This window comes from Lepisosteus platostomus, chromosome 5, assembly GCF_059453375.1.
Source record: "Lepisosteus platostomus isolate fLepPlt1 chromosome 5, fLepPlt1.hap1, whole genome shotgun sequence".
Lineage (NCBI taxonomy): Eukaryota > Metazoa > Chordata > Actinopteri > Semionotiformes > Lepisosteidae > Lepisosteus > Lepisosteus platostomus.
The window spans coordinates 54,800,684-54,827,884 of NC_142615.1; the positions used below are offsets into that span (position 1 = coordinate 54,800,684).

General features: G+C 39.8%; 1 protein-coding gene and 1 non-coding gene across 2 annotated transcripts in view; both read right to left on the reverse strand.

The window, feature by feature from the left end:
- LOC148669398 (uncharacterized) overlaps positions 1–7,024 on the reverse strand; it is a 469,383-nt gene extending 462,359 nt beyond the window's left edge. The window contains exon 1 of the mRNA XM_088632405.1: positions 6,431–7,024. Within this exon, the coding sequence (XP_088488531.1) occupies positions 6,431–6,815 (385 nt within the window). The 5' untranslated portion in view covers positions 6,816–7,024. The remainder of the gene's footprint in view (positions 1–6,430) is intronic.
- Positions 7,025–26,267: 19,243 nt separating this feature from the next.
- trnaw-cca (transfer RNA tryptophan (anticodon CCA)) lies at positions 26,268–26,339 on the reverse strand. Its single transcript has one exon. It is a non-coding gene; the product is annotated as a tRNA-Trp (tRNA).
- Positions 26,340–27,201: the final 862 nt, after the last annotated feature.

Genomic DNA, 27,201 nt, shown 5'->3' on the forward strand with positions numbered 1-27,201 from the left:
AGTCATCCAAGTTTTTATATCGGGGATACAAATAAATAGAATAGAGACAGCCACATCAGTGTCAGGTTTGATATGGATGTATATTTGAGTATCATCAGCATAGTAGTGATAGCTGAGGCCATGTGATCTTAAAAGCTTTAAACTACACACACGCATACAAGTACACTCACAATCAATTCGGGTTGTTTAAACATAGTGGAATAAGTGGGTATAAGGGCGTGTTCTGATTTAGCTTCGTCAGAAACCTAACTACCATGTAAAAAGTCTACTGTAATAATATCACAATTACATTACATTTACATTAACAGTGCACTGAGAGAGAGAGGGGTTCATACAGACACACTGACTGCACACTACAGGACATTAACACTGCACTGAGAGAGAGGGGTTAATACTACGCTGGGCAAACGTTCCGAGGTCAAATGCTTCCAGCACGGGGGTACCTTTAAAGCGGAGATGACGGCACCGAAATTTTTTGGCGCGCCTTCTCTTTAAAGCCCTGGCCAAATATGAAGACAGTACGTACAGTTATAATTCAAACAGAATTAAAAACTACACATCCCAGTTACCATGGTGGTGCTTGTGATCATTGCGTTTAACCAACGAAACAGGGCGAAAAATCAGTCACATGACTTTGGGGCAGAGTTTCGAAAGCTTAACCTATCAGCAACAAAGCGAAATTTACACGATAGGCTACCTCAAACTGTCAGTTACACGACTGTGTATGTCGCTTAAGCCACTCCTATTTGGCATTTTAGTTATGGAGGTGAGAAGACGCCCCCCCCCTCTGGGTGTCTGATTTGCCGCCATCTTTAACTGTTCACTGTCCGAATCGTAGTAGCTATGCGTATGAAATGAAGTTAATCCCAGCTACAAAACATATATTTTTGTGGTAAGAGGGTGCAAAACATCAGTATTTACTGCTATTAATTACTGTACGATTTATAGTTGAAATATGAGCCTAGATATAAAGTTAAAATCTCGATAAAGCAATGTAGGAAATAGAGAAAATAAATCCTTTCTGACATCTAAAATCAGTTTCGATCAAGGTCTCTAAAACGAACAAGAAAAAGAGGATTTTCGGAGGGCAATTACGCTGTGTTTATATAGAATAACTGATTTAGGAGCAATCTAATTTCTTGTTCGTATAAAACAGTGAAATGTCAGCTGCAAAAGATCGCACCAGAAACGGCACTCTCTCTGCCTGTCATAGACGTTCAGGAAAGGCTGAATGAAGTCATGTCAAGTACAATAATTCGGTGATCAATAATAACAGTTGTAGGACAAGAAACAAAAGATAGTGAAAACTTAAGGCTAAAACTCAAATTCATTCTACAAATTAATGCAAATGAAAATTCAGGACGTTTAAGTGCTAGAGGTGTAAAAAATACAAAAATGCACATGGGCAAAAAGTTTTAGAAATGGAGCAGGTGTTGCTTTGAAATAAGCAAACAGAAAAAAAGCCATGACTACAGTGCAGAAGAGGGATGCAGGAACACTTGCTTAGATATACAAAAAAATCACAAAAAGGTGTATGTTACAAAAGAACATGCAAACATGTTCATCATGTATATGAACATGTACATCAATTTCCCTTCGCGATCAATAAAGTCTTATCTATAAACATGAAACAGAGTGAGGAATCAGAAAATTATCATGCATAAAAAACAGCAATTCTGTCAGTGAGCCCTAAATGAATTAATAGCAACCATGGTTTCATGGAGGGCTTCTCAGATAGTTGGGCATTCAGGTAGATTGGCAGGTGAAAGGATCTGTAAACATATTTTGTTAAAGCAAGTCAGTTTTTTCCACAACACATAAAATACATTTTTCCAAGTTTAGCCTTTGTCACTAATGAAACCACTAAAGAAAGACATAAATATAGGAATCTTAAGATTTTTTTTATTCAATGTTGGTAGCAGGATGAACTGTCAGGTTGAGCTAAGTGTATATTTTGTCGCAGAGTTGCTGCAAGATGTTAACAGTGAAAAAAGGTATTTAGAAATGAGTTATTTCAAGAAGAACATTTTCAGAATAATTGCAAATCTAGCAGGATAGAGAAAGCACAGAAAACAGGCAGTTAGATTGATCAGATTAGTATGAAAAGTCATTTAGCAAAGGGAATGAGAAGAGTGACAAACTAGTATACTTTAGATCTTTTTTTCTGAACCAGGGAAAATCTGATCATGTTTCTCTAATTTCTGAACCAGGGAAAATCTGATCATGTTTCTCTATAACAATAATAAAAAACTTTATTTTATATATCACCATTAAAGGTGGCATCTCAAAGCAATACAGTAGATATAAAAACAGATAAAAGGACCACAGATTACAAAGTAAATACATATAAGAAAGACAAGCAGTTAGAGGTGCTACCAAAATTAGAAAACGAAGCAGATACAGACACTAAGTCTTCTGAAAAGAAAGGTTCTGAGGTTAGATTTAAATGCATTTAGGGTACGTGACTGATATCACTGGGAATACAAATTGAGAGCTCTGGGGTGCAGCTAGAGAAGACCCTGTCACCCACAGAATGTAGATGTTCTTGAGGACAGCTAGAAGACCAGAGTCAGATGGACAAAGGTGGGGAGTAGACAGATAATAAGCCATATACTGTAGGTACTGAATGAGGATAAGGATTTTGAAGTTGACTCGAAACCTGATAGGTAACCAGTGCAAGGACTTGAAAACAGGTGTAATGCATCCCTGATAGGATTTTTGCTGTCATATTCTGAACATATTGAAGATTGCTCAGTGTGGATTTAATTTCCCCAGTGAACAGGATGTGCATTTATTAATTCTAGAAAAAAAAGCCTTTCTTGATTTCTCTAGTTCTTAGTTTCTCTAGTTCCCTTTAAAATAAACTATTATTCTACAATGCAGAGTATTACATGGCCAGTATGTGTTGGCTGAGTTATTGCAGGATAAAAGACTAGAGATGTTGGTAAGAAGAAGATAATTTGGGGAAAGCTGAGGAATACACTGATAACAAGCACACTTCCTAATGGAGTTAGGCATACTTTTGATGAAGATGATGAAGTTAACAGACTGTATGTTTACATAGATACTGAAATGAGGATTGTATTTTAGATTTTGTGTAGTTGCTGGCATTGAACTGTGTGTTGGATGCACATGAATTGAAGGAATGGGCAAACATAGCTGATGCGGATCCACAGAGCCAGCATATTAAGATGTTTATAATTAGAGGCAATTTGTTTAAATAACTAGGTATGGATACTGATGTGCAAGAGAGGTGGAAAGGCTGTTTCCTTAAGCCAGCACTATAAAATATTTTATTCTCAGTGAGATGCTACCATTTCATAATGGGTTTCTAACACTGTGTATAGTTCCATCCACACAGTGCCTTTACTTCCATCCATTTCTAATCTCTTTATCCAGTACAGAGGATTTGGAGCCTATCCCAGTAAGCAACGGACACAAGGCAGAATACACCCTGGACATAGCGCCAGTCCATCACAGGACAGACAGACACAAACACACACACACACCAGGGCCAGTTTTCCCATAAACCAATTAACTTACCAGTATGTTTTGGAGTGCGAGAGGGAGTCATATCACACATATGGAGAAAAACCATGTAACCTAGAGAGAACATGTAAACCCCACACACACTGCCAGGATGGCAGGAATTGAACCTAGGACCCCAGTGCTGCAAGATAGCAATGCTAACCACTTCGCCACCATTATAAATGGATGGATATCTTAGTTATCTTTCTAGTTCACAGGTTTGCATGCATAATTTAATTTTGAAAGCCACTGAGACATCAGGTACTACTGTTGTATTTATGAAAAAGAAACAAAACAAAAAACATACTAACAACTGTGCCATCCAACTCCTTAGTTAATGCATTTTATTATTCATAAACAGTTAACATTGTTAGCAAAATATTTTGAATTATATTTAACCCTATTTTTTCTTTAGTTTTGTATTTAACTTATTATATGATAGTCAGACTTAATGTATATTTGAACAATGAAAAAATATTTTTACAAGATGCGGGGGAAAGTGCAACAACTTATTACAGTGCTAAATTTAATATTATTGATTGCTAATAGTTTATGCTAACACCTAACTTTCTTAATTAGATGTATTTAAAACAGTGAACTAAGTGTAACATACTATTCAGAAATACAATCGAGAATAGTTTTGTGGTGTTTGTATGGATGAAACGTTTCTAAAATGTATAACGTAACAAAATTAAAGACGATTAAAATCTGTAATCTTTCCACTTGTAATGTCATTAGACAGAACAAGAAGTTTCTGCTTTGTCTAAGGATGGTATCAAAAAGTAGTCTAAGTGGTGAGAAAGCTGTGCTTAACGATAATTAAGTGACTTAAAAGTAAAAAGAGATGCTTCATATTGCTTGATTGATTTTAAAAACTAAGTTATAAATGCAGACGCGATCGCTGCCATAAGCGCTCCAGGCAGCAGAACGTTCGTTCTGTACTGCTGCGCTCTGCGCCTCCTCCCTCTCTCGGTGCCGCGCCCCTCTCTGACGGAGCGCAGTGGGCGGTGCGCTATTTTTTTAGAGCCTCTGATTGGGAAAAAAAGACCTGCTGATCAGTTTCACACACCAGGAAGAGAAAAGAATGGGATTTTTTCTCTTTGAAACGTGTGTTGTCTTTATGAAATTCGTGTATTTTAAACGTTTAATTAAGAAGTAAAAACCTTACAGCGTACACAAAGATTCTGAGCTGATCACGAGGAAGAAAAATCACCTATTTTTCGCGCATAAAAAGTGGTTTTTAACTCTCGAAACCTGTTTTTATATGTTTTTTTAAAGTCGTGCAATGTCTAAGTTAAGCAGGAACACATCATTATATCTCATTTTTTATTTATTTTTTAAAAATTTTAAAAATCGTTTGCCCAGCCTATTAATACAGACACACTGACTGGACATTACAGTACTTTAAAACTGCACAGAGAGAGGCGGGTTAATACATACACAATGACTGGACACTACAGTACATGAACACTGCACTGAGAGAGAGGGGTTAATACAGACACACTGACTGGACACTCCAGTACATTAACACTGCACTGAGAGAGAGAGGGGTTCATACAGACACACTGACTGGACACTCCAGTACATGAACACTGACCTGAGAGAGAGAGGGGTTCATACTGACTGGACACTCCAGTACATGAACACTGCACTGAGAGATAGGGGTGAATACAGACAGACTGAATGGACGTAACAGCATGTAAACACTGCACTGAGAAGAGAGGGATTAATACAGACACACTGACTGCACATTACAGTACTTTAAAACTGCACAGAGAGAGGCGGGTTAATCCATACACAATAACCGGACACAACAGGAAAAAGACTGCACTGAAAGAGGGCTACACACAGGCACTGCGACTGGACAATACAGCACATTAACACTGCAATCAGAGAAAGGGGTTAATAGACACACACTGACTGACTGGACACTACAGCACATTAACATTGCAATCAGAGAAAGGGATTAATACAGACACACTGACTGCACATTACATTACTTTAAAACTGCACAGAGAGAGGCAGGTTAATACAGACACTGACTGGACACTGCAGGACATAAAGACTGCACTGAGAGAGAGGGGTGAATACAGACACAGTAACTGGACACTACAGCACATTAACACTGCACTGAAAGAGGGGTTAACACAGACTGACTGGACACTATAGGACATTAACACTGCAATCAAAGAAAGGGGTTAATACAGACACACTGACTGCACACTACAGGTCATTAACACTGCATTGAGAAAGAGAGGGATTAATAGAGACACACTGCACATTACAGTAATTTAAACTGCACAGAGAGAGTCGTGTTAATACAGACACACTTACTGCACAGTACAGTACATAAACAATGCACTTAGAGACAGAGGGGTTAATACAGACACACTGGATTAATATTCCAGAGGAGTTAAAACAGACACAGACCCTGGACGACAGTAATACTTAAACCAATTAATGTCTATATACACAATCATTAGTATACTTATAAAATTTAGACCAATACAACGTAAATACAATATTTATAAATGATGTTTCCTAATGACGTTGGAGTACAAATTGATTCAAAAGTGAAACAATTGTTGAATGTGAACGAGGTGTTTTCAGCACCGTAACCGGACAAAACAGTTCAGTTTCCAATAAAGAATCCCGTTGCTACATCACACGTCTGTCCCACGTCACTCAGCATCTCTCCACTATACTCTCACCAGTGAGGAAAGTTTGATGACGGTTTGATACTTTGTTAGAACGCGTACTGATAATGAGAAGGTTTACTATTGTGAGATGTTTTTTTTTTTAAATAAAGTTTGTTGTTTAAAAAATCTCACCATTGAGTTAGTTATAGACACTGGTTTTTAACAAACACACACTCTGACTTCATACAAGTCACCACACTGACCTGAGAGCTGCAGTTCCGTGTCCATTTCTTCTTTTATTTCTGCAGTGACTTCACAGAGAAGCGTGTGTCCAACACGATCTGTCTGTCCCTGATCTCCTCCTGCTCCCGACTCCTTCTCGCACAGCTGCAATCTCACCTTCAGGCTCTCGTTCTCCTTCTTCAGCTGCGCCATTTCACTCCCGACACTGTCCTCCACACACTGTGTGATTTTAATCACGGCCCGTCTCACCAGAGTTTGGACGCTGCGGAGTTTGTCTTGAAACTCGTCATCAGAGTCAGAAATTCTGTTTCCAAAAACTTCTGACATTTCATACACAATCGATTTGAGCAAAACCTGCATGAACGAGTCAAGCTGGGTTTGCAGATTTAACAAGCACTCCGCCATCCTTCTTCAGAGTCGATCACAAACAAAGGCTGACTTGCGATGTTTAAACAGAACTGCTTCTTTATTTTTATTCTTCACAGATTCTGTTGTCAGGGCTGTGCTCTGTTCAAGCATAAACACAGTTGACAAAATGCTACGTTTTCAGAAACTGAAGTTATTAAAAAAAACAACTTTCTTCTTTATAGAAAAAAAATCATTCAAGCACCCACAGGTACGCTGTGTAGCGCCGTGTGATGACGTCAGTCGTTAGCGCGGCCGCGGCTTCAAAACAACCGAGAAGCGGAGCTGAGAAAGAGGAGTTTCTGCAGACGGATATAAACGTCACTGCACCTCCTAGCGCCACCTAGTCAAGAGGAGTGAATCACCTGCGACTTGCACCGTTCGTAAGTTTGAATTTTGTGAAACGGAACAGATTTATTGTTTTGCCCTACCACAACGAAAACGTCTCCCTTTGCAGGTTTTTGGTTAAAGAAAAAAATGCTGTCATATTCTTCCCAGCTGGCAGTATTTATTCTGCATCATAAGCAAAATTTGTATTTCATATTTCGCAAATTGTATGCATTTCTCGAAAAACACGTTGTCCCAAGAAAGGAAATAAATACTTCCATTAACAAAATCAAGCCATATGTGATTGTCCTTAATGATACATTCTATATGACAAGACAGGAAGAAACGCACCTCAGGATTCCAGACACAGGATCTCCTGTTTATTGAGAGAAGTTTTAACCATCTGTCAGTTTTCATGTCCAAGGAGCTCAATTTGCATTCCATGTACAACACCGTGTCCTCTACACCCGCCACTGAAGCACAGCACAGGCACAGCATCTTGACATCTCCCTAACAGAGACACGCAGAGACCTTTTGGTGGGCAGTGGCTCAAAAGGGGAGAAGAGACAATTTCTGGAGCAGGATTTGTTAAGTTGGAGTATTCTGGACACAAATCAGTGCCCGCTTGTATTTCTGTGTTTTTTTTTAATTTTACAGAAAGTTTAAATGTGACTTTTAAGGCATTATAATTCACAACCTTGGCAAAAAATGGTTGTCCATAATTGTTGATTATGTTTGATTAACAGACAAAATATGACAACCCCTCTACTGAGCATATACTTTATTTTCCTGATGTAACAGATCTTAACAAGAGGGCAAAGTAAATAAAATAATTAGCATCTAATTACATGCAATACCAAATGCAATCTCTTTCCATCTTAAGAGCAAGGGTTCACATGATACATCAATTCAATTTTTTTTCCCAAAAAAGTGTGTATTGTGGGACAAATAATCAGGAAGTCGCTATAAATTATCATCTGGTACCAATTTATTTATGTATATCAGAATCAATGATGCTCCAGGAGATGCTGGAACTCACAATCTCAACATGACTCTGCTGTATAAGTATGCTGACCTATTGTGCCACCGGAGCAGCGTGAGTCCCTCTCCTCACACAGACTGACGCTGCACAAACAGGGTGAAACAAGCAGGGTTTTGGCTGTAGATCCATCTCCACATGAGGGAAGGGGACAGTAATACAGCAAGGAAAAGACAGGAGAAGACACTGAAAGAAATGTGCTCACTGCAAAGGAGGAAGGAAAGATGTGCTCAGACACATAATACAGATTGGTGGATAATTTGAAGTGACTTTTTTATTGTCAATCAGCACACGGATTTCCCTTCATCTGTCTTCCTGTGGAGGACATGACTGGAAAGGGAGAGGACATGAGGCTCATGTACAGGGGGATCATGAGGTGTGTCAGGGTGAATGGTTCCCTCACGATCTTCTTTCCCGTGACCAGGTAAATGTGCCAGGGTTGCCCTCTGTCTGCCCTGCTCTACTCCTCAGTGGCTGAGCCCTTGGGCCTGGCGATTCTCAGGAAGGAGCGGGTGCACGGGTTGCCTTGCCTGGGGGCGCTGCCACCTCACTGATCTATTAATATGCCAACAACACCATAGGTGGTGCAGGCCTACTGCACTGCCTCAGGCACCAGGGTAAACCTGGAGAAGTCTGAGATCATGCCGGTGGGGAGGGTAGACACTGACCCGCTCCTTGGATACCCCTTCAAGGTGGAGACGGGTCACCTTAAGGTCCTCGCAGTCTATATTGGTATTGATGAGTAGGCCACTGGGCTCCTGCTGTGGAAGGAAAAGCTTGTTAAGATGAGGGTCAGACTTGGCAGGTGGAGATGCAAGACCCTGACCTCTAAGGGAACGGTCTTATTGGTCAAAATGCTGTGCCTGTCCCTCTTGTGGTACCTTCTATCTGTGATGCCTCTTCCCTAGAGGATTGAGAGAGAGATTCAACAGCTGTTGGTGGGCTCTGTCCACAGGTCGCCTACAACACCCTTATTGGAGAAGTCTCCATGGGTGGGCTGGGGCTGTCTGATATCGGCCTGAAGATGAAGAGCGTCCTTAACATGGATAATCATTGCGTCTGTATGGGACGTCACCTCAAGACCTGCAGGGGTGTGGGGTGGGAGTCTCTCTTGATGAGGCTGACTCTGGGGCTGGTGGAACACCTGCCCCACTTTTACAGGGAAGTCTTGCTGGCATGGGGGGAGTTCATGTCTCCTACATGCTAAAGATGAGAGCCCCGCTGCTTGAGCAGCCTCTGTTCCTCAACCACCCGGCTCAGGTCTCGATGGCGTAGATGTTTCTATGAGGCTGAATTGTCTAAGTTCAGGGATCTTCTTTACGAAATAAAGGATGGCTTTCTACCTGCTCAAGCTATTGTCGACACTGTGCGGGAGGTTGACGATGAGCTGTCTGGCAGTTAGATCCGCCAGGACTTTGAGCAGCTCAAGCTCAGCCTCCTGGACAGCTGGCTGGAGAAGCTGTGACCGGTGCATGGCTCAGGGAGATGACAGTGAAGTGGGGGGACCATGGGGTGAGCCTCCTGGGGTGCACCAACAGCGTGTTCCACAGGCTGATTGTGGCAAAGCAGTTCAGGGCACCGGTCTTGGAGGTGATTTGGGGAAAAATCTTCCCCGACTACGAGCCGGCGTGGCTGTGGGCATGTCTGAGGCTGCCTTTCCTTTCCCAGAGGTTGAAGCAGCTCGACAATTTCATCCAACATAATTGCATCTTATGAAAATGGTGCTGCAGCACCTTCTGTATGTCTGTTGTGTCCCACGGCTTGTGAGAAGAAGAGAAAGACCCCTTTCTCTTTTGCCTTCCATTACTCCCACTCGGGGGTCTTTCCACTGACTCTTTGAGGGGCAGGTGTGTCCAGTAGATTATCGAGTGGAAGTTAGGGATGTTGGAGATGCAGCTCCTTGCATTCACAACAAGAGTCACCAGCAGCAGCAGCAGTAGTGTCTGAAGCTTTCCATACTGTAGTGGTTTCGCCTAAACGGAAGGTTTAACAAGCGGAAACAAGCCACCTTTTTTCCCATGCTTCTCAACTGTATAAAGGTCCCTAGTGACAGGCCATCTTTTGTCAATGTATTTCTGGTGTTTCATGGCATCTCGTACCAAATGCACTTTCCTTCTGTACATGGAGCTGATCACTTGAAATTTGGCTGTGCAGAGAGACCAAGATGAGCTTTGTCGACTCCAAAGCAGCTCCTTTGTAAAACGCTGTTTGTTCACATCACTTATGTGGGGCTTATACACAGCGGTCTCTAAAGGTCTTTGCTACCTGATAGTGGGGCATTGCAGTAGTCTAACCTGCTGTATGCAAGAGCATGCATTAATTTCACTGTGTCTTGAGTGGAGAGAAACTGCCTTAGTTTTGCAATTTTTCTTAACTGTAGGAAGCATGTTTTGATACTCTTTTAACATGAGAGTTAAGCGAGAGCCTTGTGTCTAATATGGTTATGTGCTGAGTCTTTGAGGCAAATTTTTGAATCCTCTGAGTTAAGTGCTGAAGTTATAGTAGTCCTATCAGTATTGTAGCCACCAAACAACAGAACCTGTTTTATCAGAGTTGAGTAACAAAATGTTTTCACACATCCAAGTCTTTACTTCATTAATGCAATTAAATAAAGTGATAATAGACGAGTTGTCGTTAGGTGTAAACAAAATGTTTATTTGAGTGTCATCAGCATATGAATAAAAGTTAATATTATGTTTTTGGATTATCCTACCTAGCAGCAGCATGTACAGAGAGAACAATATTGGCCCCAGCACTGATCCCTGTGGTACCCTAAATTGACATTGAGGAACCAGTTCAATTATTAGATATTGGAACATTTAAAAAGCATCAGATATTTATTTCTTGATATTGTATTTATACTTTATGTTACTCTTTTATACATGTTATATCAGAATTTATTTTACCTTCATTTACACATTGTAACATTCAACCTCTAAGTAAATAACAAATGCTCAAACATTCCGAACAGTAATTATAAATCCTCTTAGTCAATAACTTCGGAAAATCAAGTTAGAAACACTTAATCTCTGTCTGTAATAGATTCTTGTAAGTCTTGGATTTTAAATAAGTCTACTGTAGCTGAATATATTTCATGTAAAAGCAGAAATATTACACATCCTTAATCTCTTTAATGACCTCTCTGCTACATAAGGCATCTCAGTGAAAAGTATTAAGGAGGTGGTATAAAGAATCTCTACTTAATCTCAATCTCTTCTCTACTTAATTGGATTTCTTAGCAAAAACTTAACCCACTTGATATTTGCAGGAAATGTGATTGTTTTTGTTAAACAATTGAGTACGTACTGTACAGCCTTTAATATGCGATAGTGAATTTTCCCGTATTCTGCGGAGGGAAGAGAACTGAAATTAAGGAAATACATATTTAAAGGGGTGAAAGTCTTAAATGTGTTCTGTCATATCTGGGCGTTTGAATAGATTTGTTGTATAATTTATTATGATTTCACTCTATACTTGTGTTTCTCAGGAGAAAGTAGTAACATTGGGGATTTGAGGGTACAGAAAATACATTGTACTGTATGGGTAAATGTAAGGTTATGTTAAAAAAGAAACTTTTCGGCACCTTTTTGAACGTGATTATTAGACACCTGTTGAATCTCAACCAGGGTTTCTTGAGACATCATTCAGCGAGCGAAGCCTCCCTCTGGACTCCGCACTGAGTTGAAAGCTATGTGAGCTGCTCACTGCTTGTTGTGTACTGTTACCAGAAATCAAGATAAATCATGTCAGACATTTTTCCATCTTTAATGTGACCTTGCAACCAACAAAATTCAAGAGAAAACAGATAATTATTAGGAAAAATCATTGAAATTAAAAAACCTACTGTCACAGACGTCCAAAGGGACTAACCGTGGAGAGCAGGAGAGTGGAAAAAGACCCATATGCGTAGCAGCGGAACGGAGAGTTAGCCCGGGCTCATTCGTGCAAAGAGTTCAGGAGTGCCGTATAGAAACCAATGCCCTCAGGTAGCGGACGTGGGATGACCTGGTGCTAGATGGGTCTCAGGACATCTGAACATCAATGTTGAGCCAGGGCAGAGTGCAAGACCCGGAAATATATAGCCCCAGAGAGAGAGAAATACCGGAAGGACAACAAATAACCGGAAATGAGATACAGGACAGAGAAGGAGCACCCTCTGGCTGCAGAGGGCGTGACACCTACAACACTCTGGTTGCATAAGTGTGCACACCCTTTTATAATGGGGGCTGTAGCTGTGTTCAGAGTTAACCAATCACATTCAAAATCATGTCCAAAGTTAAGTAGCATACACCTGCCATTAATGAAAGTGATTATGATTAACCCCAAATAAAAATCAGCTGTTCTTGTAGGACTTCCTTGTAACTTTCGTGGTTGAAGTCTACTGGGATAGCCATGGTCCTCAAGGAGGTGATTAAAAATATAAGGGATCTTATTGTTGAAAGGTACTGATCAGGAGAGGGGTATAAAAGAATATCAAAGGCATTGGATGTACCATGGAGCCCTGTGAAGATTATCATCAAATGTGGCACCACAGGGACATTGACAAGATCAGGACAACCCTCCAAAGTTAATGATGGGACAAGGAGAAAACGTATTAGGGAAGCTACCAAGAGGCCTACAGAAAGCTACAGAGGCCTACAGAGCTGCAGGACTTTTTGGTGGGTATTGGTCACTCCTTGCATGTGACAACAATCTCCCATATTCTGCACGTCTGGGCTATGGGGTAGGAGGCAAGACAGAAGCCATTTTTCACAAAAAAATAAATCTAAATTTTGCAATAAAATGCATTCAGTCACCCTAAAAAATGTCTTATGGTCTTATAAGACAAAGGGTGAGCCTTTTGGCCTTAAGTTTAAAAGATATGTTTGGTGCAACACAGCCCATCATCACACACCACTTGGTGGTGGAAGCATCATGCTTTGGGGATGCTTTTCTTCAGCTGGGACAGGGGCTCTAGTCAAAATACATAGGATAATGACTAGCTCCAAATATCAAGATATTTTGGCACAAAACCTGCTGGCCTCTGTCAGAAACCTGTCATCTAGACACTGTTCCCAGAGCTGGATAAGTGACTCCAGATTCTACAGCTCTCTAGCAATAGAGAAAGTCAGGGTACAGAAGTGGAGAAATGGCTACAATGTGGAAAAATATTACCTTGACGAGTAAATTTCTTGAAGTTCAATACTTTATACAAGTTACCCCTTCCCACCTGGCAAAATTTAAGGGCTTCAGTACAAAATCTGGCTGAAACAAGTGATCGCTATTATTACACGTTTTTGCAGACCTCACGGTGCTCTACACTGCTCTTTTCTAAACTGAGCTGCTCATTTGGAAACCAAAAGGCAACAGAGAGGCATTCTTATACTGGGAGCCGAACCCGGGCCACCTGGGTGAAAACCAGGAATCCTAACTGCTAGACCAACGTAGTCATTCTGTGCATAATGCAGGCAAATTGTAGTTCCTGTCTCTATGCCGTTCTTCCTAGAGAGCTAGCTGACAACCAGAGCGCTGCAGAGTCTAAACAGAAGGCCACACCTGCATTCAACATATTCACACCAGGACTTGAACACAGATACACCTGATGAAAATCTTCCCACATTATACACTTGCAGCCCTGGGTCTCAGTTCATTGTTGGTAGCCTTAGCCAATCAAAGCCTGTATGGCTCCCAATTATTTACAAAGAATTGTCCAATCACAGTCTCCGCTCTCATTCTTGGTAGTTTTCACCGAATCACAGCCTGCTGTCAATCAAGTGGGGAGTTTATCCATTTGTGTGCTGGTTAATCAATCCGGTTTTTCAAACTTGAAGTACCAGAAACTGTGGGCTCCTTGTGTTCCTTTGTCCTTTTTAAAATGTTTCTGGTTTGTAAAATAACTGTTTTTGACATCAGCTTCTCCGGTGCTGTTAGAAATAAATATAAATAGGTATGTGGAATTTTAACAAATCTGGTGTTTGAATCAATTAAGGGGTGGCTCCATCTGCTTTGTAGTTATAAAAAAAAATAATAAAAAATGTTAGTGAAGCTTGATATGAGGGTATTCTGTGTTTTTACGAGTTGGGTACTTAATAGACTTGTGGGTTTGGATTTTGAATCATTATTGTCATGCTCAGGGTGGGACCAGCTTCTTTCTTCATAGAAATGTTTACACACTATAAACAAGTAAACCATGTACACTCAGGAAAAAATCTCAATTTCAATTTCTCATCTAGTCTATTTTGATCTTACAGAAGATTGATATTATTGATATATTATCTTATCTGTATTATTGATAGAGCTCATGTATTTGTTGTAGAGTATTTATATTCTTGAGAGAACAACTGTACAACTGTTCTTTTTCTCCACTTCCCATCTCCTCTTCTCCACCTCCTGCTTCATCTGTTCCATCTCCTTCTATACAGTGTGTCCAATAAGAGTCTGTCCAGATGAGACTATACAGTGTATCTAGTAAGAGTCTGTCCAGATGAGTTTATACAGTGTGTCCAATAAAAGCCTGTACAGGTGACGCCACACAAGGACAGAGGTTCTGTTCACTTCTCACCTGTCTCTGAGTCTCAGGAACTCTGAAGTTACTCAAAGGAGGGGGCTCCTCCAGGGGTTGATGGGGGCGGCATGGCACAGTCACCAGGGGTTTCTCTGAGCTCAGATGATTGAGGAGGGAGGGCCCAGGGGCGCCGAGGTCCAGGAGAGGGAGGGATGAACATCTTGTTTTCTTTAACAGCCTCACCCATCTGGATCGTGCGTCTCCTTGGCTGTGGAGACTGAAGACACACAGAAGACCTTTCTGTTCCTGCTGAGTCCCACAACAAGTCAGACTGTCCTAAGACTACTACAAAGAGAAAAAATTAACCTGCTATTCACAGACCTCAGCTACAGGGACTCCCAGGTTGTTCTGCAGGATGAGGTCGAGCTCTGCTGCAGACTGGCAGAAGCACTTGTCCACCTCAGAGAAGTGACACCTGACCTTCGTGTTTTCGAAGTAAGACTTCAGTGTCTCCTTCGCCTCCTCCTAGTCATCCTGCTTCATGATTCCTGTGCCCTGGAAGGGAAAATCCTAAGAAAATGGGGAGAGAGAATCAGGCAAGATGTCCTGACCATGTCTGCTGCCGTCAAACCAAACCTCCATTATCAGAGCTCTCGTTGTGTTGCCTGTTGTCTTCACTGTTTTAATTTTGGGATTTGGTAAAATTTCTTATCATATCCTCTGTTAAACTTCACGAACTCAGTACCAACTCTTGTACCAAAGAGAGAGAACAAAGACAGTGAATCATCATCATCATACCTCCACAGCGCCAGACAGGAGATGCAACCTAGGGGTGGAACTGTGGTATCTCTAAAGCCAAAAGAGAGGGGGAGGGGGGTCACCCCACTGTTAATAGAGCCAATAGAGAGAGAGAGAGACACCCCACTGTTAATAGAGCCATTAGAGAGAGGGGGAGTAACCCCACTGTTGCCATCGATGACCAAGAGTCTCACCACCCACTCTATGATGCCCCCTACTGGTGATCTGTAAGTGGTGTGTTTTTCAGCCACCCACTTGAAATAACAGCAGGCTGGTGTCCCAGCCCAGCTCCTGTCTCTCTCCCCTTGGATCTGGGAGATTTCCAGGTTGAGTGGGGTGGCGCAGGTATCTTGGAAAGCTGAGGGGGTCAGGAGAGTCACCCCAGCCCCTGTACCGCCCCGATACCACAGTGTAAGCTGGACAAGGGGAGGGGTTTCAGTGACTCACTAATCCCACATATGCTGCCTCCAATCCAATCTTGGCCAGGACCTCATCGTACAACTCCAGGCAGTCAAGCAACTCCAGGCAACATCGCATTCTGAGCCCTGGGCCGCACCCGGCTCTCCTCAACCTAGAGCAGCCCCTCCAGTTCGACCCACAGGCCCTCCCCGAGCCACCACAGGGCAGCCGGGGCCTTACCTACACTCTTACCTACAGTTACACTATAACTAACACACAAATACGGCCAATATTACAACAGTAACACTGCAATTAAGGCTTACAGTATCATTATTACTAACAATAACACAAACTTAGCAGTACACTAATAATACCAATAATAACAATAATACTATCAAAAGAAATAACATGACAATGAGTCTTAATATTCTGACACTAACACTATGATTATCACTAATATTAACATGAATACTAGAATTAAAACCAAAATTAAAAGTAGCTCTATCATCACTAATTCTCACATGAATACTAGTATTCAGTAGTGCTATCATCATTAATACACACATACAGATGCAGCGGTACAAAGTGCGCGGTACACACACGTACCGGAGGTAATTGGCTACGACGTCATACATTGTGACGCTCGATGACGCGCGGTACTGCGGTATGTGATTGGTTGACCGACAGGGGCACTCGTGGTCCATTGGTCTGTCGTAGAAAGATTTACAGTAAACGTCTTTACTGTGCCCGTTGTAGTATTGAATATTCATATGGAATTTTACCACTGAAGGAAATCTTAGTAGCTGAGCATAAAAATAATAGGAGCATACTGTAACGCGTGTGAAGGCCATAAACAATATTCATTTTGGAACATAAACATACAGTATATGGCTGGTCTTGGTACTTTAAAGAAAAAATACACACCAGTATTCCATTTCTCCCTAAACATTTTAAGCATCGAAGTCTTTAACTAAAGAGATACCGGAGTCAACAAGCATACTTTTAGAATTTGATTAAAAGGGAATATAATATTGAATCGCGTATCTAAAGAAATTAATAACGATATAATTATATTCATGTACCGCAACACAAGAATAGTACATGCTGTACATTGTCTGTCGATAATGTTTCTGTAGTGCTTTTTCAGCACTCTGCATGTGACCTTGCCGTTGGCGCTGTGGGTTAGGTTGCTGATTCCCATGTCACATGGTCTGTGATTGAATCCCACTATAACTCTGACTTATTGCTTTAACAAACATTTCTTTGAAAAAATTAAACGTTTCCCTTGGTCAGAGATGAAATAAAACCTCACTCGCACCAAACAAATTTATATTTCTAAATATCACAACATGATTGAATTTAAGTCTTTTTAATAACAATGAATAGTCACCTATGCGTTACAAAATAAACATATATATTGATTTGAATTGCGTTTTGATTTAAATCGTAAACACATGTTTAAATATATGTGTTTAAAGGCGATATATAAAAGCGTTGATTCTTATGGAATGTGTTCCGCCGGGGATTCAAAAAATTTATTTTTTTTAATCGCGTATCTAAGGAAAATTGCAGTATCACTTTGTTCATGCACAAACAGTGGCATGTTACATTATTAATTTGGGTGTCTCCTCTTTCCAGAAAGCTCTAAATTGCATTTTGAGTGCGGTTTTTGACTTTTTCTAAATTGCAACCCATAAATAAAGCTGATACAGTTTAGACTTACTGTATTTTAAACTGTATTACAGCAGCACATTGGACAATGCAACGTAAATTGCAAAAATGCACTTGGAATCTGTCCAAGCCCTACTTTTTCAGGCATCTTCTTTTGCTGCAACGGACATAAAAACTCTCTTGCTTTTAACAGAGCGTTTCATAATTTCTAACTACGAAAATTATTTAAACTGCGACACTTATCATTCATATCATTCAAATAAACTTTATTTTATATAGTGTTTTAAGCGAATAGGTAATTAGATTGCTCATAAACCTAATCCCTTTTTCTACATAAAAACAGTGATTGCTCTCTGAAAATGCCTTTTCTTTATATTTAGGCTCAGATTTCAACTATTGATCGAATTATTATAAACTTTCTTGGAAAAATGTCTTTTATGTAAACCATGTTTGCTATTAATTCATTTAGGGCTAGAATACGTTCTTTGTCTTCCAATCGAGTCGAGTTGACATTGGAAGCTTGCCACGCCCGGACTGTTACACCAACGCATTAGCATGTTAAAGCGATTTCATTGAGGAGCCTAGCTTTCTTAACTAGTAAGTACTGTACTTCCTACTTTGAAAATACCTGTGAAACCGGTTTAATTTGTCACAGCCAGCACTCCCGCAGAGAGGGGGGTTGTACTTGTTAATGTCTTAGCACAAAGCAGAAACTTCTTGTATTTTCCGATGACATACAAGTGGAAAGATTACAGATTTTAATCGTCTTTTTTCTGAACCAGGGAAAATCTGATCATGTTTCTCTATAACAATTATAAAAAACTTTTATACTAAAGAATATTACTTAGTAATATTAATCATCATATAATTACCAAAAAAGCAGGTTGTTTTGAGTGTCTGAACATTGTCTCTTTGCACCTGTAGTTATTTGCAGCTGGGAAAGCTAATGATTATGATCTGGGAATGTAACTGAGATTTTTTTCTCCATAATAAGCAGCTTTGCAGCAGGTTATTTGTTTTCACTGCTTGAGAGGTATTGGAATGGTGCAAGCAAACATGCAGCTGTAAAGTTTAGCAGTTTTTAATGTCATGCTCTTAAGAAATAAAGCCTTTAGACAATTAGGAGGTACTGGTATTCACAAGGTAGAAGGTGGTGTTTTCAGAGGCCTAAAGGGAAACTGTTATACCTAATGATTAAATACTTGATTTTTTTACTGCATTGTCTATGTATGATCTGTGTATCTCAGCTGAAAAGCTGAGATAAAAAAAGATGTATGCATCTAAATAACTGGACCTCAAATAGCAGACCTTATGAGCAATACTGTGTGTATTTATTTAAAATATTTATAGCTCCTCTGGAAAGTTTGTGGGGGAAAAAAAACTGATGTGCTGAAACAGTACAATTAAACACGCTCTGCAGAAAAGGTGATGATTGTTAGGTCAGTTTCAGTTTTACACGTACAGTACACATTTGATTTAATTAAAATTATGAGGTACCTGTATCTGCAGGACTCAAGAGGCTCTCAGTCATGTCACTTTGCAGTTGATGTCTCCTAGAGGTTCCTAGATTCTTATTGTAAATAAAAGGAACAGCATACAGTGGGACTTTTTCAAAAACGGGGAACAAATTTCAACATGTGACTGCACCGAGCACACAAATATTGGTTCTAGGCTCCTGAATCACCTTTGGTCCCTGGATCATTGCTTTTAACCATTTACACAAGGTTTTAACTGTAAAGCACTTTCACAGCTCAACATAAATGGACCTTCTGGGGCACAGGCTTTAAAGGAGCTTTTTTAAAAAAACAGACTTTGCATTTCCTGTTATAAGCTATTCTTTTAGCATATGACAAGCATTGGAGAAATCTAGAAGTTCAATTAAAACAGAAATGCTTCAAATCACTTGGGATACAACAAAAAAGTGGTGTATTATAAAGTGTGTTAAAAAATGTAGCTAGTTTGTTTTCATACCCTAGATTATAATAAAACCTCACCATTTAACACCAACAGGTGTTTTCTTGAAGACTGCTAGCTTCAAAGTTTATGGTTTGGCTTTTGTGTATAATGATAGTGAACTGCATTGGAAATGTAGGAAAGTAAGTAATAAGCAGGAAAATTAAACCAAGAAACACCTAAAGTACTGGACTATATTGCAGATAAACTACCGATCTACCTTTTAAGCCTGTACAACCTGCAGAACTCCAGCTTTAATTGATTGGACTCAACAGCCTAAGGTTAAGGTTATCCTTACAAGTGTGGAAAAGCATGGGCGTAATGTTGCAGCCTTCACTGTTGTTTTAGAAGCTGTTTTTTCCAGCTGTACATGAACATTTCTGTCTTGAGTCTTTCTTAACAATATGGTGTAAACAGTGTCTGGTTTCTACTGTGATTATTATTTCATTACTGAAGTAGCCTTTTGATATTTGCACAGTAATTTTTGTTGTTATGGATGTTTTCATATTCGTAGTTTTCTTCTGTTAAAACTTAAAATCTCTCGCATTAAATTGGCTACAAATGCAAGAATTCAACCAGATATTCTTACTTGTAAAATGTATACTGTTGCATTGCAGTTAGTTAATGTAGTTAGTCCATAGTCAGCAATCTAAACTTTATGGTTAAGCTTTAATGATCGATGTTGTACCAGTAACCTTTAGAAATACTATAGTACTTCACAAATGCTTTGTGTGTTTGGAAATCTTTTGAGTAAAAGCCTTATAAAAATAGGTTTAGTTTTTACAGGACATCACAAAGAAATAGGATGGTATAATTCTTATAATTGCTTAGTGATTGTATTTGGAAGATTATGGACTAAACAGACTTCAGGGATGCCAGTGGATCATTGTGCTATTTGGAATTATTCCAAAAATCAAGTGACCTCTTTGCTGTAGTATTTTTAGTATTATTTATTTAGTATTAATAAAGAATAGATTCATTAAAGTCGTGCGATGTGTAAGCGGGATATGCAAAATAATGTAAAAGAAAGTTTTTTATTATTGTTATAGAGAAACATGATCAGATTTTCCCTGGTTCAAAAAAAAGACGATTCAAATCTGTAATCTTTCCACTTGTATGTCATCGGAAAATACAAGAAGTTTCTGCTTTGTGCTAAGACATTAACGAGTACAACCCCCCTCTCTGCGGGAGTGCTGGCTGTGACAAATTAAACCGGTTTCACAGGTATTTTCAAAGTAGGAAGTACAGTACTTACTAGTTAAGAAAGCTAGGCTCCTCAATGAAATCGCTTTAACATGCTAATGTGTTGGTGTAACAGTCCGGGCGTGGCAAGCTTCCAATGTCAACTCGACTCGATTGGAAGACAATGAACGTATTCTAGCCCTAAATGAATTAATAGCAAAAATGGTTTACATAAAAGACATTTTTCCAAGAAAGTTTATAATAATACGATCTATAGTTGAAATCTGAGCCTAAATATAAAGAAAAGGCATTTTCAGAGAGCAATCATACTGTGTTTATGTAGAAAAAGCAATTAGGTTTATGAACAATCTAATTACCTATTCGCTTAAAATGCTATATAAAAGATGAATGATAAGTGTCGCAGTTTAAATAATTTTCATAGTTAGAAATTATGAAACGCTCTGTTAAAAACAAGAGAGTTTTTATGTCCGTAATTATTGAAAATTCCCGGTAATGTTGACTCTGGTACTGGTAGTAATGGTTTACTACTGCAAATATCAAAATAGTTCAGGTTTTGCGGAAAAATTAAATTTTTGGAGTGATAATGTTTACTATAGGAAGAAGTGCGTCCCTGGGTGGGATCAAAAAACCCACATTGGGGTTAATAGCTGAACATGCTAACCAATTGCACCACAGAAATGCTTACACCTTTTTCATTTACATACTTTTGGTGAACAAAACAATTCACTCGCATTTCACCTTTCGCAAGCTATATGATTAAAAAAAACAAGTTGTTCTGCAAAGGAAATGAATAAAGGCATTAAACCAAATCAAGACCTTTTTGAGTGTCCCAAATTACATGTTCTGTAAAACAAGATGGGAAAAAAGGTACCGCTGGAATTCGGATCCAGGATTTCCTCTTTATGAAACAGGTGTTTTAACCAGCTTTACCACAGCACCAGCAGAACACTATTCTTATACAGGTGGGTACCCACCCTCAATGGAATAAACCTATTGGAATAACATGGAATAAACCTATTACCTATTCTTATACAGCCGCTTGGACACACCGCTCTGAGGCATCTGAGGTCGATGTGCGCTGAGCCTGGTCGCCGAGGAAAATCATGCCCAAGTGGGGTGGCCCTCATCACGAGGTGGCTGAGTGGTTAAGGCAATGGACTGCTAATCCATTGTGCTCTGCACGCGTGGGTTTGAATCCCATCCTTGTTGGTTTATGTTTTCGACTTGTGATCCGTTTCTAAGTCGGACTTGCTTTCTTTAGCTACTGTAGTAGAGCAGTAATATTTCTAGCGTTGGCTGAACATGGCTTACAGCAGTAGCTGACAGATATAGTCTCTTAATATTTAGCTTAAATTGATGCTTTGTACTGCTTTCACCTGATATTAATAGTAGTCCTGATGAACGATTTAGGGACATGGCACATCTTGAAAATGTTCTTGTTAATTTCAGTTTGGAAAAGATGCACTCACCAGAAGCAGAAACTGGTCGTATCTGCAAAATGCGCAATGCAATAGCAATGTCTTGCTATGAGTCCTTACCTGTTACAGGAGGCTTTGTAGGACTTTTTAAGTTCAGAAAAAGCTGTCAATTCATCTTACATTTCTACTCCATCAATATTAGCAATGCTATCTTTACTAAGCTCTAAATATAGCTCTAAATAAATGCTAGTTTTAAAATACATTTTAAAATAAATGCTATTCCATATGTTGTAACTTTGTGGTATTTAGAAATTTGATCTGAGGATGCAAGGGAAAGTATTATACAACTGTGAAAGAGGCTTGTATTTTAATACAATTTTCGATCAAAAGAAAACCAAAGTCCCTATGATATAACTGTCAATATCCCTTGATATCAACGTTCAGTTGAAAGATTTGAAGAAACTCTCAAACAAGCAACTGCAGTAGCAGAGAGTTTTGATTTAAACCGATGCTTGCAGCTCAATACTCCATTCATCCTTGAAAGAAGCAAAGACAGGGATGTTTTGAGTGTCTCCATGATCCTCTTCTCAATCCAAAAGAAAGGTTTTATATGATCCTGATCCCAATAGAAAAAGGGTCAATTTCAGCCTGCACTGATGTCCCTTCAAACATTTTATAAGAACTCTGGTCCATTTCTTCTTCTGAACGAGACTATGGGAGTGAGTATTTTGACGTCGAACTCGGATTTAAATAGAGGAACACTACACTACATTGGGCTACATGTGTGACAAAGCGTTTACTTTCCGACCTCTTGATAGCTCAATTGCTAGATCTTAAGACTGTAGACAAAAACAGTGGGCATTTCTTATGTCCCTGGTTTGAATCCAGCTCGAAGGATGGTGTTTTCTTGTTCCTTAATCAAAAAGTGAAAATTGCGAATTTGTCTTTTACTTTGATGTTAACCCGAAAGCTCAGTATACAAAGAAGTAAAGGCTCCTGTTCTGGATAATCCTCACGTCTGATTGTTTTGCTTAGACCTTTAAAATGTACACTGTGGACTGTTTGCTCTTCCTAACACAATTAAAAAGCCGCTGACAAACTTAACGATCGGGAGTTTAGTTCAGTGATAGCGCGCACTTAAGATGCTCCGTTATCTATCGCCGGCATCTCTGTATTCTTTTTAAACGCGATATTGTTTATTCTTCGTGTGTGAATTTCAGGCTGACTCATAAACCCTTTGTCTGTTTTAAAGATACATTATTTTAAACCAGACATAATGAAAGACGTAGTAACTAGACACACGTACAACACACATGAATAGTAGCGGCTCTGAACTCAATGTGGTGCTGGATAGGAATGCAATACAAACGCCAATGGCACAATGGATAACGTGTCTGATTACGGATCAGAAGACTGTAGATTTCTACTCCTTCCTGGTTCGTGAAAAAGCTTTTAAACCACACTACTCAACACTGACATCGTAGTATGTGAGGTCCTACACAACCTTACTATCGACTGGATGACTGGTCTTCTGTTCTATCTCCGATTCTTTCCGCACATTCCTGCTATTTCACCACCGTTATTGTAGGATAACAGCCACAGACACGAGAAGATATACTATTCCGAACAAATGTCTTAAAAAATCACGTTGAAAAGGGTGACAATAAGTTTTTGTTTCTTTAACGTAACCTTATTTTTGCCTGTAAAGTTCACATTATTTTCTGTAGCCGCAAATCCCCAATATTTCTGCTGTCTCTGGAGAAACACAAGCCTGGAGTCAAATCATATTAAATAACACAACACATCTATTAATTTAACACCCAGATGTGACAGAACACATGTAAGACTTACACACAGCTTTTAATATGTATCTATAGTGAATTTGCAGGTATCCTGGGGAGGGAAGAGAACTGATTTTAAGGAAATACATATTTAAAGGGGATGTAAGTCTTAAATGTGTTTTGTCACATCTGGGTGTTAACTGAATAATTTTTTAGCATTATTTATTGTGTTTTGACTCTATACTTGTGTTTCTCAGGAGACAGCAGAAATATTGATGTTAACATTTATATTCACATTCCCGGTGATATTGACTTAGGTACTCAACTATTTACTTGTAGTTTGACTCGTGTCAAAAGTTGAAAATCTCTCCAAACATCAAGATGGCTAAGGACGTGCAAAGAAACTCAATCACATTTAGCGAAGGTAATGTTAAGATCGGATTAATTCGAAGTGTGTCTCTGGGTGCGTTTGATCTACCAACGTTGTGTTTAACTGAAGGACACCCTGACTGAGTGTGCCATAGAAACTGACACATGTCGTATTCTTCTACATTCACAGATTTTTGGCTAAAGTAAAAACAAATCGTTGTCATTTTCTTGCCAGCTGGCAGTAATTATTTTGCATTGATAAGAAAGATGAGCACTTTCTCTTTCGCAATGTGTGGATTTCTTGAAAAACAAGTTGTGCCAAAAACTAAATGAACACTTCCTTTAAACATAATGCAGAAGCATGTTGTCTATAACAATAAGCAGTGCGAGAAGACAGGAAGAAAGGCACCACTGGGTTTTGAACCTACGATCTTCTGTTTACTAAACAGGCGCTTTAACTAACTAAGCCACAACGCCAGCAAAGTACTTCCCTTTTACAGCCAGGTGGACACACCACTCTGTCACATCTTTGTTCAGTGTGCGGTGAGCCTGCTCGCTGAGCAAGTTGAGAAAGGATGTGAAATGGCTTTTATCCGGCAGTTTCATTACTAATGAGCTCAATATTTTTTTTTGATGATCTACAGGGTGTCCAGTGCAACACAGGCGATGGACTGCTGGGATTTGGAGCCAGGATTTCCCGTTATCTAGACAGGTGCTTTAACCAACTAAGCCACGGCGCCGGCAGAATTCTCCTCTTTTACTGCCGATTGGACACACCGCTCTGAGACACCTGCGTTCAGTAAGCGTTGAATCGGCTGGCTGAGCACGTTGCCTCCTTTACATTCAATAGGAGCCCCGACACTAAGAGAAACGTACGGAAATGGCTTTTATCGGGCACTTTTCATGTCCAGTGCGCTTGACATCTCCCACGGACGACAGAGTTCATTTACGACACTTTTCCTTTCTTTCTTTCTTCTTTCTGTACTATTTGATGGAAAAAAAATGAGAAACCACGTAAGGTTAAATGTCTTTTTTCATGGAGAAAACGTGCACCAGGAAATGTTGTGTTTAGAAGAAGTGAGTTAACGTGAAAAGTGACCTAATTTACCGGAGCAAATGCTCACCTAGCAAGGTCTGCTTTACTACAAGAGAGAAGTAGAGTGAAAGACGTGATCATTTCACGCCGTTGTGGAACAAAACGCTTTTTTCTTTGAATTCTAAATCAATTAGAAATTCAGAGCGACACATAAATGCTTTGTCTGTTTAAAAGTGATGATTTTTTAAAACTGATAAAAATGTAGAAAGCACGTTTCTCTCAAATTGTAGATGTGGTGGTGTACTAGTAGCGGCGCTGAACTCACCAAAGCGCAATTCAGTTATGTGACGGGCTAGTGGTTTAATGGATAACGCGTCTGATTTCGGTTTATAAGATTGTCGATTCGACTTCTACCGGGGTTGTGTGATTTAAATCAGGCTCCTCAGAAATAGATGTCCTAATGTAAATAGACCGCACCTGAAAGCAAACGTTGGGTCTGGTTTCCTTTCTTTCCTGCATGAAAAAGCAAATCGTTACAAAAAACACCAGCTAATGTCCTATAGCATTAATCATTTAAGCAAACATGAATATACTGTAGGTCTTGGTACATGGGAGTGGATTTCAACTACAATTAAAAAAGGACAAATTATAATTACAGGCTTCAGACACTTTTTCATACAAAAGTGACCAAACACTCCCTAACTTTCAGGTTTGCTTGAAACTGTACAAAAAAGCGGTCTGAAACTTCCATTCTCTGATGTCACTGTCTCTAAAGTCGGACGTGATGTTTCGCGGATGTGCAGTGTGCCTTTTCTCTTGTCGTGTTCAAGATGAAACACTGCATAAACTCCTGACTGGGTGTTCCGTACTGCTCTGTTATTTCATTCAGATTACCTAGGTGGTGTACAGATAAAACGCAACTGCGTGGTGTAAAATCTGGGTTCGGCACCAGCAGCATCTACAAACACATCAGCTGACCTCGACGTGATTTGAACACGCAACCTTCTGATCTGGAGTCAGACGCACTACCATTGCACCACGAGGTCACTCACTGCAAGGGCTTTTAATTCACCCAAAGAGAACAATCAGCGTCCCTGAAAAAGATTTTCAAAAAAGATTTCATTCTCTCCTGTGAGGAGCGCCGCTATTCCAACGAGGGTCTCTTCTTCCCAGACCACAGATTATTCTTCCTGCCCGGCTCTTTCACAGAGAGCAGACACACCGTCCCCACTAATGTCTTCACTACATCTACAGATCTGACCCCCTACAGCCCCGATATTCCTGGACAGGATATTTACCACCAGCCTCGTGAACTTCTCATCTTGTCCTCTCCCAGGAGGAGAACAATTAACACAGCATCCTCTCTCCATTTAGCAAATAACACAAAACACTGTTTACCTGTGAAGACAGAAACCCAGGCTGCTCCAGGTGAGGCTTAAACTCACAAACTCAGCATGACTCCACTGATTATGTCATTTGACATGGCCTGAACCAGGATAGAGATTGGAAGTCGAGAAGTTATGGTGTTGTTTTAATACTTGCCTACTCTTTTAATTTTAAATAAAAAATATTTTATTTTGGAGTACTTTCAATTGATAATCCTAGTCCCGATGAACGATTCTGGGCCATGGTGCATCTTGAAGAATGTTCTTATAGGCTTCAGTTTGGAAAAGTGCGCTCTTCAGAAGCTACCGAAACTGCTAATGGTTACATAACACTTAATGCAAAAGCAACGTCCGGGTTTGAAAAAGAATATTACTTGCTATGAATACAAACACTGTTACAGGAGGCGTTAGGGCTATTTTATCTTAGATCATCAATTCATCTTACATTTCTTCTCCATCTATATCAACAGCGTAATCGCTACCGAGCGCTAAAGGCAGGTCCTGGCAATACAATCTTCTTTAG